The sequence below is a fragment of the Anser cygnoides genome, chromosome 24 (assembly GCF_040182565.1).
Source record: "Anser cygnoides isolate HZ-2024a breed goose chromosome 24, Taihu_goose_T2T_genome, whole genome shotgun sequence".
NCBI lineage: Eukaryota > Metazoa > Chordata > Aves > Anseriformes > Anatidae > Anser > Anser cygnoides.
In genome coordinates this window covers 6173130-6187127 of record NC_089896.1, presented here as the reverse complement: position 1 = coordinate 6187127, position 13998 = coordinate 6173130, and the positions used below count along the sequence as shown (strand labels likewise).

General features: G+C 47.4%; 1 protein-coding gene across 1 annotated transcript in view; it reads right to left on the bottom strand.

Annotated features, from left to right (window-relative positions):
* Nucleotides 1–13998, bottom strand: part of CSMD2 (CUB and Sushi multiple domains 2) — a 300763-nt gene that overhangs the window by 43961 nt on the left and 242804 nt on the right. Inside the window, 7 exon segments of the mRNA XM_048054254.2 lie at nucleotides 644–790; nucleotides 1313–1501; nucleotides 3307–3420; nucleotides 4358–4438; nucleotides 8215–8360; nucleotides 8845–9022; nucleotides 12475–12663. Of these exon segments, the coding sequence (XP_047910211.2) occupies nucleotides 644–790; nucleotides 1313–1501; nucleotides 3307–3420; nucleotides 4358–4438; nucleotides 8215–8360; nucleotides 8845–9022; nucleotides 12475–12663 (1044 nt within the window).

The window sequence follows — 13998 nt, the reverse complement described above, 5'->3', positions numbered from 1 at the left end:
AAATAGTAATTCATTTTAAGGAATTCTCAGCAAGCATTCAGTATCTGGCAGTGGTTTTGTGCTGAACGAGCAACCAGGACTCCCTGGTCCTGTTCCTCTGAGAGCAGTGGCAGTATGCCTGACCGGGACATGATGTGTTTTAAACAGTTTGCTACAAATGCTGTAACACAGTGACATGTCAGTGGTGTCTCAGGCACCAGGAAGCTCCTAACAGAAGTTTTTATGTTTTGAGATGGTAACCTTCAAACATCTCAAAACAGCCTCATCATTCCAGAGACACAACGGTTTTTTAACACAGGAATGTTCACTGTGAATTGCATGGGATGGTTTCATGCATCCAGGGCCAAGTTGTCTATGGTCATATATTCTGGTTCTGAATCGTAACAGTGATGGAGGAAGCCCAGCCAGAGCTGTGAGGTTTTTTTTGCTGGAAATTAAGCCGCTTTCCCAAGTCTCACCAGTCCCTGCCGAGGCCTCAGAACAGGGCCAGCATTTTGTGCCCTCCCAGGCACAAGGCACCTCCCTTGGTACCTTCTGCCACCACAGATGGCCTCTGCCCCTCTGCAGCAATTTCGTGGAGATCCTTAGCTGAAGAGATGACCACGTTTTTGGCAGAGGCATGTAGTCTCTGCTGGGTACTTACCGAAGTAGCGGATTTTGAAACCTTTTCTGTTGTAGGCATGATCGGAGGACCAACGGAGATAGACTTTGTTCCCACTGCTGGTAACAGTCAGAGGAGCAGAGTAGTTCCCACTCAGTGACAAGAGCAGCGGACTCTGGCCAGAGGGACCTGTAAGGAAAGAGGAAGGGAACAAACAGAAGTCAGGGCTGACACACGGAAATTGTCACTCACACCCTCATGTGCCAGGATGTGTTTCTGCAAGAAGAAACAGGTGCTTTTTGGAATCGGAGTGTGAGGGCTTCCACTTTACCATGAGTCCAGGAATGACAGCTCATGCTCAGTGCTTGTTTTGTGAACATGAGCCCCAAAGAATACACCTGGCTCCCAGAAAAGCAACAGCAAATAAAAACCTGTTGACTGCAGTAAGACCAGGCTTCTGCTCCAGGTACTATGCCTTTAGCTCCAGTAAACGCAGGAGCTTCAGCAGAGAAAAAATACTTTACAGACATCTGAAAATCAAATCATTGGTATTTTCTTATTCAGAGAATCAATGAGCTTAGGAGGAGCTTTCTTTAAGTCCAGTGGAAGATTACAGGTGATGGTGGGAAACTCTCCTCGCAGTGCCCTGGGAACAGAGATTAACAACTAACACCTCTGCTGCCAAGCAAGTCAAACTAGCGAATCTCTTACCATCAAAGATTTCAAACTCGTCATATTGCTTCTCGCTGAGGAAGTACTCGATGGTGAGGGAGATGTTATATCCAGGCTCTACCTTGACCACCCAAGAACAGGTCTGAAAGTGGGGGTAACTTCCCAGGAAGCTCTGGCTGAGGATCACGCCGGTGGAGTCTGTCATAACCTCGTTCATCGGGCAAGGCACTGCAGGGAGCGTGAAGGAGAGACCACAGAAAACAAATCTTTGTTTCTTGTGAAGTAAGGAAGGGAACACAAGTTACTATGGCTGAGAAGGTCTATCTTCATGAGTCAGGCTGAGATAGAGCACAGGTCCCACCCACATCCTTTCACTGGACACCGAGATCCTTGTGGTTTACAGAGTCCCCAGAGGCTCTGACTGAAGCATGCCTCATTTCTGCAAATTTGAGCAATTATCAAATTTAAAGGAAGGGGCAAAAAGCAACTACACAAACCAAAGCCTTCAACTGTCTTTGCATCATTTCATGTCTTTCAAAATGAATGGCACTGCAACCAAATATCTATCCTCAAGTTACAAAACGCTCCCTTGGCAGCTCCTGGAAACTTTATTACCTGGGGCAGAGCAAGGCGTGGGACTAGAGGCTTATCCCAGGTCACCCATGGAGTTGTCAGCTAGGACATAACAACTCCAACTCCTTTCTCTAATCACTAAAGCCCATTCAGTGGAATTCTGGAAATATTCAATCCAGCTGAAAACCCAAAATAAAAAGGCCAGCAACAATACCCCAGGAGAGGAGGCTAACACACAAAGTGAGCAGAAAGCATAAAAAGAAAGGGATCTTTATTTATCCATAATTGTCTCTAAAACTCGGTGCAAACGCTGTACTTGTATTAACAGAAAATAGTCAGAAGTATCCAGAAAGAATGGAGTATTCTTTCCAAATCCTTAATCCCATCAGTGATTTGTTGACCTCTGTAAATTGGTGGCCAGATGTAATTTAAGCAGTCCCTTTACCCCCAGGCTAACAACCATCAGTAAATAATTGAATGACCTCTGTTTCTCTCCTTCAGTTCATGCTATTTCACAGAGAATAAAGCTACAGAAAAATATCCCATTATATGGTAAAAATGTTCAGATAGGAGGGAATGAAGTAGATGAAATAATCACGGTTGGAGCGAACAAAAGTACCAGCAGGAATCCAAAGGATAAATAAGGTAACATGGCAGCACAGAAACATCTCTGGGAGCCCTCCTGAGCAGCAGCAAGGTGTACAATGCAGTGTGTGCTCGGGGCGTTCATTTTTCTCCCATGTAATACATTCTGTGGCACTAATAGAGAAGCTGTTCCTCACGGGATCACCTCGCTGGAGGAGCGCACTTAGCTGCAGCCCGCTCTTCCTTGCTTTGGCTGTTCGTGTATCTCTGGCAAGCTGTCAGCGCAGAATCCTCCACCCCCTCCCACGGTAAGGACGTTTGGGTGGCTGTTTAATGACTTTGCAAAGGCAGCCAGACATGCAGTGTGTCAGCCCTCTGCTCAGCAAGATTTCACTCAGTCCCCCTTCAGCGAGTACGAGCTTAAAGCACCTCCTGACTTCATGCCTTGGGGCGTAATTCGGGAGCACCCAACAAGAGGCAGAGCCCCCCCACATGCAGAGAGCCTGCAAATCCCCCATGAGCTGCCAGAGAGAGGAAGTCTCCCTGTTATTTATCACGGAGCTGTTGCAGTAAGCCACCCAGTGTATTTCTCACTGCTATTTGCTCGTTGCTGAGCCTAGCCAAGGTGCACAGTCCTGTGCTGCGGGGCAGGTAAGGGAGAGGAGCCTTTCCCTGCACGGGGGTGCCTCGCTACCCTCCTCACCAGGCCCTTCTACGTGGTTTTATAATAGTGGGACCCCAGAGGTCTGAAGATGTGGTATGTGCAAGGAAACCTCCCCCAGCTGCCATCCAGCTTGCTGCCTCCCATAGCAAACCTCTGCATTTTGCAGCGGGGAAGAAAGCCGTGGCTGCCCTGCTGGGACCCCAGGCTTTACCTTCACAGGTGGGTGGAGGTCCTTCAAACTGAAGATGCGTGCCTAGCTTGCAGGTCAGGATTTCATTTCCAATCAACGTAAAGCCAGGCAGACATCTGTACCTCACGATGTCACCTGCAGACAGAAACAGAAAACGTCTTGACCGAGCAGAAGGATCAATTCATTAAGGCCTGAGGACAGGGCAGCACGGCGAGCAGGGACCTCTTGACCCAGCCTCTGCCATCAAGGCCACCTCAAGGCTATGTGGCTCAGTCTATGTATGTTCCTCTTTGGATTTCTGGATGTTTTTAGAGAAACTCACAGACATGCAGGTCAGGCCATCCCACCCGCACCCCCTGCCCACTCGGGTGCTGCCGGCTCCTCGTGCCACACTGCCCCCAGCCCCACAGCTGCGCTTGCTATGCGCCGACACAGACTGGGCAGAAACAGAAGGCAGGGAAAGGCACGCTGCGGCCTTGTTTGTGATAAACCACTGTCACGTCACTAAGACTGTTTTGATTTGTGCTAGCTATTCAGGTGAAGACTTTCCTTGGAGCAGGCAGTGAGAAAAGCTGCTTTTAAAAAATCACGGCTACTTCACTGGTTGCAGACGTAACGTGGATGTAACCGTGAAAAGCAGCAAAACACAAAAGACAGTCAATATGGGTGAAAGGTTCTCAGAAAAAGAGTAGTGGCCTCTAAACTTCTACACAAGGCATTGCTTGAAACACCTGAAATGCATGAAGGCCAAAAACTATTATTGTGGCAAAGATCTCTGAGCATTTCCAAGCAAGCTCTGGGCTTTCACAAAAGACAAACCACTTCTGCACTGACCAAGAGGAAAAGTCTGGGGACAACGAGGTCAATTTGACTCTGTGTGGAGTCAGCTACTGAGCAGGGTCACGCACACCTCGCCACGCCACACAATTACATGGCTGAAGAGGTTGCCTGGAGCCCCAGATTTGGGGTGCCACCCCCTGGACATGACGTGTGTCTGTGTGTCTTCCCCCAGGTATTCCTAGTGACTGGGGAGAGGCAGGGATGGAGGGCTAAGGGGACCGCGAGAGGCTACCTATGTTAAACTCTTCATTCTCAGTGATGACTTCTGCGTTGGGAACGATGGTCGGAGGCTGACATCTGAAGAGCTGGTAGGCTGAAAGACAGCAAAGGCAGAGCAGTAAATGTTAAGCTGGGGACGACTGTCTCGGTGCCAAGCACACCAGACATCAGAGTAAATCCTCTCTCAACAAGCAGAAGGCACTGGCAAAAATGTAACCAGCCCTTTCCCCCTCCAAACCCTCCAGAGATGGCTCCAGTTGTTTGTGCCCCAGAGCAGCTTTCTCTATTTTTTTTTACATCTAATAAGAAACAGATTTTCACCATTCTGGGGATATACAGTGCCCAGACACTGATAGTCTCTCTCGATGAGCACTGAGTGATGAGTGACGGGTGCTGCCATGAAGCAACGGCACTGTCTTTTGGGATACTAAGAGAGAAGATCTTTGTGACCCTCAGCAGAATTAGGTCAATCATAGAAGAGTGCTCGACTGCTCCAGCATCAAATAAATTGCAATAATTATTCAGAGAATTTCATCTTCACCGCCTGTCCTTGAACACAGAATGAAATACCCAATAATTTATTTCTAACCTGGAATTATTCATTAATTTCTTCTGCAAATAATTCCAGGAGTGCAAATGTTTTCAGCTGTAAATTCTGTATGTAGCTCAAAGTTCACAAAGTGACCTGGGCATAAAGCAAAGCAGCTCAGACAGTGCACTCTCACCCAGTTAGGTGTTTCTTCAGGAGTACCGTGGGGCTAAATGGGAACAAGGATTCTAGTCAAGGAGCAGAAAATTTCCTATGACTCACGCACCTGCCCAAATACACTGCAAATACCAAATTTTCCATCAAAAATTAAAGATGAGCAAACACTGAGCAAAACAAATCTACTGCTTACGAGTATATGGACGCATAAGGCTTGAGAACTGTGCTGCTTATGAAAATAAACACACGAGAGCTGTGAGCATGGTTAAATTGAAAAAAATGGTACTGGGATCTAAATGAATATTAATGAAAGACATTTTCTGCTATTTGCTCAGCACTTCTCTGAATCTTTGCTCCCCCCGCACCTGACCCTGGACAAGCATAACTTCCTCTGAAATTTATATCAGCCCTTTAATTTAAGATACTGGAGCTCAAGCTGCCACTGAATATTAATTCTTACTAACTCCACTATGTTGAACTCTTCACACAACAGCAAAGCTGGCAGCAACCTTAATGAGGCTTATGATAATGCTTAAACACACATGTAAAGAAGTAGACTCCCATCCTCTCACCCCAATTTCCCTGCCCCCTAAGGTGGGGAAGAAGAGTATTTCCCCAAAAGCTGCATGGAAAAACGTGACATTTGGAGGGTGTGAGAAAGGGCCAGGGGGGACGCAGCCGTTTTTGGGTTACTGCAAGGGACGGGGGCACACAGGCTGCATCCCAAGTGTGCGAAGGGGAGGGAAAAACCAGACTGCTACAGTGAGCTGAACTCTAGCAGGGGGAGCAAAGAGAAGGGCCAGCTCTGTTGTCATCAGCTTCTCTGTGGTGCAAAAATTAGTTCTCTGAATATTAACTTCACTTTAAAAAAAAAAAAAAAGGTGGGGTGGGGGAGGCCCAGATTGGGCAATAGGCCAAAATTTTCAAAACTGCCTGAAGAGCAGGAGATAGGGCAGTGGGGGAGAACCCTTCTGTTCCACAGCAAAGAGCCATCCCAGGAGGGGACGCAGTGGTTGGCAATCTTTTAAACAGATGTTTGACAGCGGGGGAAAAGGGAACCAGTAATAAAAATTTAGATTAAATGCTATTTAAAAAGTGCTTGACAGCATCTATTGAAACAGAAAGATAACCCAGCATTTACAGCATTAATCTCCTCTCCTTAATGGACCATATTTCAATAAAGAGGTGTGATTAAGACGGCTTCAGCATATGGGTGATACAGCACCAGTGAAGCTCCTTTCAACAACACCTCCACTTGTTCTAACCAGGACAAAACAAGAGCCCTGTCCTTGAAACCACTCTGGGACCCCCTGAGTTACTGTGCCATAAAACCCCTTCCCATCGCAGTCACACATCACTTCGAGCTGGCACCTGAACTAACCCGTTTAATAATGGGTGCAACAGCATCATTTTTCAAGGGATGCTACTGAATCTTCAAGCTCTCTGAATCATTGCTTTGTTTCCCTTCCTCCACCCTAAGAAAACATTTCTTTGCAGGCATTTAAAAGGGCAGCAGTTCTCTGACAGGGTGCTGCTGATCTCCACCGCATGGGGAAGGACAATCTAAAGCTGAAAGAGGATGTCTATGGCCTAGATCTGCCCATATGCAGATGCAGAAATGAAAATATACACTGCTATGGATCCCAAGGAAATTCCATTTCCTGCAGTTACACCCCAAAGAGCAAAGCCAAGGATGTAACTGACCACGCTGCCCGATCCCTGCGAACCCTTCTCCCAGGTCTCCGGGGTACAAGGCACCACACACAGGACGAACGCCGAGAGAAGAATCTCACTGCAACAACCGCCACCAGTTAAATCTGTGGGGTTAGGCTTTATCCTGAAGTCCCGTGCATAAAGGGACCAATAAACCCGTAAGTGCTGCTTTAGTAAAAGGCCAAGCAGTTGTTGGAGTGCCCATCTGGTTAACGGACTGGAAACGAGTGCTGGCCGTGCTGATCCCTACCAGCACAAACTCCAGGCCTCCCCTGCCTGGCGTGCCCACGAATGGCTTCAGACCCCAGATCAACCAGCAGCTAAAAAAGCCTCACTACGAAGGGCTATCAAGGCTAGAGAACAGCGACATATGCTGATGGGCTCTAACCACAGCAATGACAGTATCTAATTCATATTACAGAAGGAAGCATTCACTGAACTGCAGCAGTGTTTACGTACTGCTCATTCCTGAGCCAAACTGCCTAACCCGTATTTTTTTGCATAACTGTTATATACGCACCATTGTCTAGTAATATAAATCTTACAGTGTTTTGCAGCAGCAAACCAATTCCCTCCGAAGCCTAGCAAGCATTCTTTAAATTCAGCCTATCTGTATAATACTCGCCTTTTGGAACTGAGCATAAGCTAAAACATTCTGCACAGATTCATCGTGTAATTCATGTTAGACTTTGTTGAAGTTGCTGCAAGCAAATTACCAAAGCACAAGGAGGTCTCCATTTGCACTTTCCAAAATCCCAGTACTGCTGTAGCAACTTGTTAGCTAATCCAATTTAAAATTGGGCTCTCGTTTAGTGGTGGAAAGCAAACGCTCTCATTTTGATGTTATACCCAACATCTCTCTCTCTGGTGTGAGCTGCACTCACACCAAAGAATCCCCAAATAATTCATGGATTTACAGTAATCATTTTCCTCCCCAGAGAATTAAAGTCACTTCTCAGCTGGAACACAGTTGTCATTTAAAACGGGACAGCAGGATGATCTAATTGGTTTAGCATGGCATTGGAAAGACAATACTGTATCCAGCGAAAATTGCAGAGAAGACTTTTAAGTAAGCAAAGTGGAGCTATCCCATAATGGGATCTGCCACGGAGAGGACAGTATTTACAGCATCACATTGAGAGAGGCACAGGATTGGCATGGCTGTTAGTTTGCAGGCACTTGATCTGTGCTTGAATTATCGCAACGTTACAGATGGATTTCCACATCTGCCCAGACTGTGGGACCACTTGCCAGCACTTGACTGCCTAAGAGACTTTCAAACTCAAACCTGTGAAAACCGCACCCCATTGCAGAAGACTTCAGGTAAAAGCATATTTTTTCCATATATTCTCTTCCTTAGAACTAGACCTCCCCACAACAAACCACAACTGATCCATGCCCCTCCATATCCCACAGGCAGGTATAATGTACACTCAGGAATCAATACAGACCATAGAAATAAATGGCAAAAATCCCTCCATTGGCTGCATCGCTGTGGAATTTCATCAGAACCTGGTTGGAAGAGCTTTGGGCTGACTTCTTAGCAGAGTTGCCAGTGAACACACCAAGCTGTGGGGCTGTTTGCTGTGGACCATCCCTAAAATCGTAGGTCAGAAACACAAGAAAAAGCATTATTATGCATCTTTCATCCTAGGCAACAACCAACCTCCTACACTGCACTTTTTGTTCTTCCCTCCTCAACCTCCTTTTTCTACATCTGTATTACTTTCTGTCTCAGCAGCTCCCTGGAGAGCTGACCTGGGTCCCCAGCCCCTCTCCCCACTCCTTTATGACAAGGATGATCTCCTCTGGCAGCACAGTGCTGGCCCAGCAAACATCTGCAAACACAAACTTTATTTCTAACCTCAGAACTTGAAGAATTAGGGCCAGTTTTCCAAAGAAGTTTCGCTCTGTTTGCACAGTGGACACTGAGATATTTTGAAAGTCAGCTATTGATCTAGTGCTACAAGCTCAAGAATCCCCACACTGCAGCAAGGGATGCTCTGTGTATCTGACATTTCTTGCAGAAATGGGGCCTTGGTAGCAGCCCTGGTCAGTCCTCACGCCTCTGCTGTACTCACCAAATCGTGATGAAATCATTGTAGGGCTCCGTTTGCAGCAGAGTGAAGTTGAGATGGATCCCATAGCCCACAGGCACTGTAAGGAGCCAAGTGCAGTCCTGGGAATTGGGGTACTGGTTGGGGAAGCCAGGAGAGTAAACCGTACCGTTCTGGGTGGTGATGTTGCCCCCGCAAGGCACTGCAGGTAATCAGACAAACACAAACCTAATGAACAAATACCCCAAAACAGTAACTCGCAAAGATCTCCTATTTCCCATTTTCCTTTCCCCCCGCCTTTTTTTTTTTTTTCTTTTGGGAGGAGGGATAAAAAGATAGCACTTCTGAATACAGGTGGATCCAGCCCCAGAACCTCAGCCGACCTTGCCATGAATAATTCGTATCTGTCAGAACTACATCTAACCTTTTCAACTTAGTTCCATTAGAATAAATTTGTTAAGTGCTCCTGAGCTGAAAGGAGACTGTCAGGGTGTTTCGTACAGATGTGATAGCCAGGTGCACAAACAAACTCCATCTTATACCCTAGTAAAAGTCTTTGGGCTCCACCAGCTGTTTGCACCCATGCATGGAAGACACAGCTCCTGACCAGATCCCACCAGTGGGCAAATCTATTCACTCACTCATGCAGCGTGGCCTGGACCAGAACCACGGAGCAGCTGGCTGCTCACAGATCGCATCTAAGCAGGGGGGAAATGATGATTTATTTGTAAAACAGAAGCATCCAATTCATTAATCAAGACGACAGTTCTGTTGCACTAGGTATCTTCCAGGTCTAAACAAACTTGCAAACTAAAGAGACATAACTAGGAACAGCCTGGGCAGTGAAAAAGAGAGACAGAAAGCTGACATCCCGCTGGCGGTAGTGCAGGAGGGCCACAGCAAGTCCCTGGGTGCAGAAATCCCACGAACAAGCACTGGCCTCTGGATCTCCCCGGCACAGCTCTGTAGGTGAACGATAATGTCTGCAGCGCATTGCTGACAGCCTGCAACAACCAAAGGCATGTGCACAGGGGTAAGTGCAGTGCCATCTGCCTCAGCCTGCTCCATTTTAGAAGCCACGCTGCTGTGTTAACCCAGTCCTTGGCTTAGGTTAACGCATTCTTCCTCCCAGTACAACTTATAATTTGGGCTCAGTGTTACAGTAATATACAGCACCGCACACTCCTTTTCGTACAGGAGTAGCCCCACAGACTTCCACCAGCCTGGACACGACTCGATGTGCCAGATGTGAAGTTAGAGCCAGGCTCCAAATATTTACTGCCTAGTTCTGCTCTGCCTACTCATGTGGTCTGTCAAGCTGAGAAAAGCATGTGTATTTATATAAATCCACATGCTCATTTTCCTAAACAAACACCCAAGGAACCTTGGGGGCCGAGTTCCTTTCCACCCTGCACAGCAGGCAGCCTGCTGATCGCTGGAAAAACTCCCTGGGGTGCTGCTGGAAACCTCAGCCTGTGTGCATTTATTTTAGAATTACAACTTCTCTTTTAATTAAAAGGGCTTTCAGCTGTGACCTGTGTGGGGAAGGTGAGGTGGTTAGCCTAAGGCAGCGAGTCATTGCTGCTTGCTGCTATGCAAAAATGGACCGCCCAGCTTGGCTGCATCTCTGGAAGCAGCCAGAAAGTTCTCCATTGACTTCAACAGCACTTAACAGCCCAGCAGATGGGCACACAGAGGAAAAAAAGCAAATGGCCCAAAGTGTGCCTAACCCCTCACCCCTTTGTTCTGTCAGGAGTGCTGCAGAACAAGGAAGCTACTTAAACACAGTAGTAAAAAATAAGGACTGGATGGTTGTAGCTGGCAGAGCTGACGGCAGAGGTAAGTAAGGGCATAATCCTGCTACCGCCCACCCGCAAGCCCTACCAGCAGCACGCCGGGTACTCAGCCAGCAGGCTGAGCACCGAACAATTTCTCAACTCATGCACATCTCTGTTGCGTTGCTGCAGCCCCTGAAGAGCGGCTGAGAATCCGGTTCTTTATGCTTTGCGTTCTCTGGAGTTCAAGGACTTAGGACTTGAAAGCAGCACAGTATCAGCCCTCCCCCTCTTTCCCCAGCACACAGTTCTTGCAGACCAAGTGCTGTAGGGAGGCCGGGATAAAGGTCAGTGCTCCTGGGAAGTGCAGTGGAAATCTTCAATAAGCAACCTTGAATTTCTTAAGGGTTCACATGAAACCTTTCTAAAGTAAACCACACAACACTCAGCCCACTGGTCCAAAGGATAAAAAGACTGAAACAACCCTTTTGGGGTTTGAAAAGAGAATCTGGACATTGGAGCTGCGATGCCTACAACATCGATCGGCTCCCTTTGGGCAGCAGGGTCCTCCCAGCACACCCGGTCTTCAAGAAACAGAGCGTGCTCAAGACTACTGAAAACTGTTGGGTTGTTTTCCAAATATCATCACCACGCTAAGGAGATGAGACAGGGGCACAGTCTTCCCACACTAGGAGTCCCCAGAGCTGCACAGGTCTTTTACCAGGGACCCAACGTGGCAGCGAGTGCTAAGGGCGCTGCAGCCCAGCAGGAAAGGCTGTGCCCACAGACAGCAGGGCTGATCAAAGCCTCTCCTCTACCTGATTATTCAGGCACACTGGCTCATCATAAAAATGTTAACTTTGATAGTTGTTTGAGTTGGCAAAAGGCAAGAACCTTAGTGAGGACAATAAAACACTGTTCTAACTGCGCTCAATGTCAGCATGAAACTGTGGGCTGGTTAACGAGGGGAAGTAAAAGGTAGAAAGAAAAACAGAAAGAGTCATTTCTACAAGCTGTAAACCTGACAATGCATCAGCAGTTGTTTAACAGGGCCAATACAGCAACATTTTTTTTTTTTGTTATAAGCATAGAAGACAAATGCCATAGCTGCTATGCACAAGAACGGAGGAGCTCTCTGGGAAACACCTGTGAGGAGCTCACCACAGGACTTGCAGTACAATTTCCGTGTTCCCCAAAGAAGTCTGCACATGTGGGCATGTGAAAACCAATGAAGCCTTGAATTTCTGTCTGGTCCTGAACTCTTAAGTCAACTTTGGCAACTTATTTGACTTTCCTGATTCAGTGTTTCTCTCTCCAGAAAGACAATATTGACCTCTTGCATGAGGAAACTGCATCAGCTAGAGAATTAGGGCCTGCAAGGCTCTCTAGACCTCTAGTAAGCTCTGTGCATCAGCTGATCAAAAATACTAAACTAATGGAAATGGAACACTTGAAGAAATAAAGACAACAACAAATATTACTGCTATGACCCTGGGCTGCTTCCTTCTGGAAGCACAGCTCCCACCGATACCAGCAGCAAGGCTGACAGCTGCAGACAGTCCTCGCCCATAACATGAGATTCAAACGCACCACCTCAAAAGATGCACCTTGGTTTTGAACTGTTCAAAATGTTCACTTTGACTAGGCTGAAATATGTTGAGCATCAACTTACTGAGAACATGCTTCAACAACTCAGGGGTCGAAGCTTTATTCAAAGCGCTCGTTCCCAGCGTGTCTCCAACGATGTTTTTTTTTCCAGAGAAATTTTCAGCCCAGTCACAGAACAACGATTCAAAAGGAGGCCAGAACAAAATGCTGAGGCCTCTTCTTTCCCCAGAATGCCAGCCGTGGTGCTCTCAGGGTGAGCCCAAAGCCATACCTTCACACCTGGGCAATGGGTGATCCCAGTTCCTGTTGGTGCCGTGCTGACACGTCAGGACAGGGTGCCCGATCAGCTGGTACCCAGGCAGACACTCAAAAGAGATGGACTGGCCAACGTTGTAACCAGCTCCTCTTACAACGCCGTTGGCAAAAGGTTCAGGGTCAGGGCATTCCTGCAGCTCGTAGGCTGGAAAAAAAATAATAAAGTGGAATGTTTCATACTTATATTTTCTCATAAAAGCGTGAACAGTACACTCATCATGCTGCTTGGCTACTTCCCCTTGTACAATGACTTAATTGAAGGAGATAAAACTTTAATGAACCATATACGCATCTGCATGGAGGATGAGGGACAATCCTGCTGCTGCCTCGTGCTAGCCTCAGACGTGAGTCCCCCACCCTGGTCCTCCGGGGTCTCGGAGTCTGCATGCACAGGGTTACCCCGCACTTCACTTCTAATTGGGAAATCTGCCTTGTTTTTCAACAAAATGTGGACGATCCCGATGATGAATGCGAGTCAGACTGATAGCATGTTCCACCTGGCATTACAAATTACTGGTCAGCCTTGCTGGAGCTCATTTGCATAGCAATTTCCATGAGATTACCCAGAGTGCCTCACCGAGCACATTCCTTCCAAAATTGTGCAGCAGCGCATGAATTATATGGCGCATGAACAGGACAGCCAAGGCAAAATTAATGTTTTCAATTAAGTATGAGTAGCGGCTTTTATTGCTATTTCTGGGGAGTCAGCCCTTTGTCAGTCCTTGGCTACAGCACGTGGCTGGAGACACCCGCTCCATCTTCCCCACTCCTCAGATCTCTCTCCCAGACAGAAGCTGGATCGTTTGGCTCCCAGCTGCTGCAGAGCAAAGCCTGTCCTGCTAATCTTCAGTATGGAGCACCCCATCTGCCATTGGCATCCTTTGCCCATATTCCCAGGTGGACAAAGAGGACCGAAGGATTTTGCAGAGAGCCCGTTCAAGGTAGGGCTGTGGATCAAGCAGGATCACGTCCTCTTTCAGCAGGGGAAAGATCCAAAGGCAGCTCCAATCCGGCACTTTCAAAGAGCAGCAAATCCAGCAAGAGGGGCACTTGCAGGGCCTTGCTCTGCTGGCTGCAGAGACTGCGGCAGCTGCAGCTTGGAGGACATCATGTTAAAACTGGGGAGCTGTCTGAGGACACATGCTGGGCAAGAACTTAAGCCCATCTCCATTTCCCCATCGTTTCCAAAAACTGCACTGAGTGTATCTTTTGATTTTAGTCATTTATTTCTCTACTTTCACTCCAGGTTTCCATGCCAGAGCCACTGTTCTATTATTTAGCTATTTACTCATTTGCTCATTTCCCTCCAGCAGCCTGCCTCAGCACAAAGTTAGGCTGCAGCTGAGGATGGGAGGGATGAGTTTGGGTGCGCCCAAACCGGACTTCAGCTGAGACTGAAAAGCAGCTGCAAAATTCCAGAGCAAACTCAGCTGCTGAGGACTCCTCTCGTTGCACATGACAGTCGACAGAGCCAAGATCT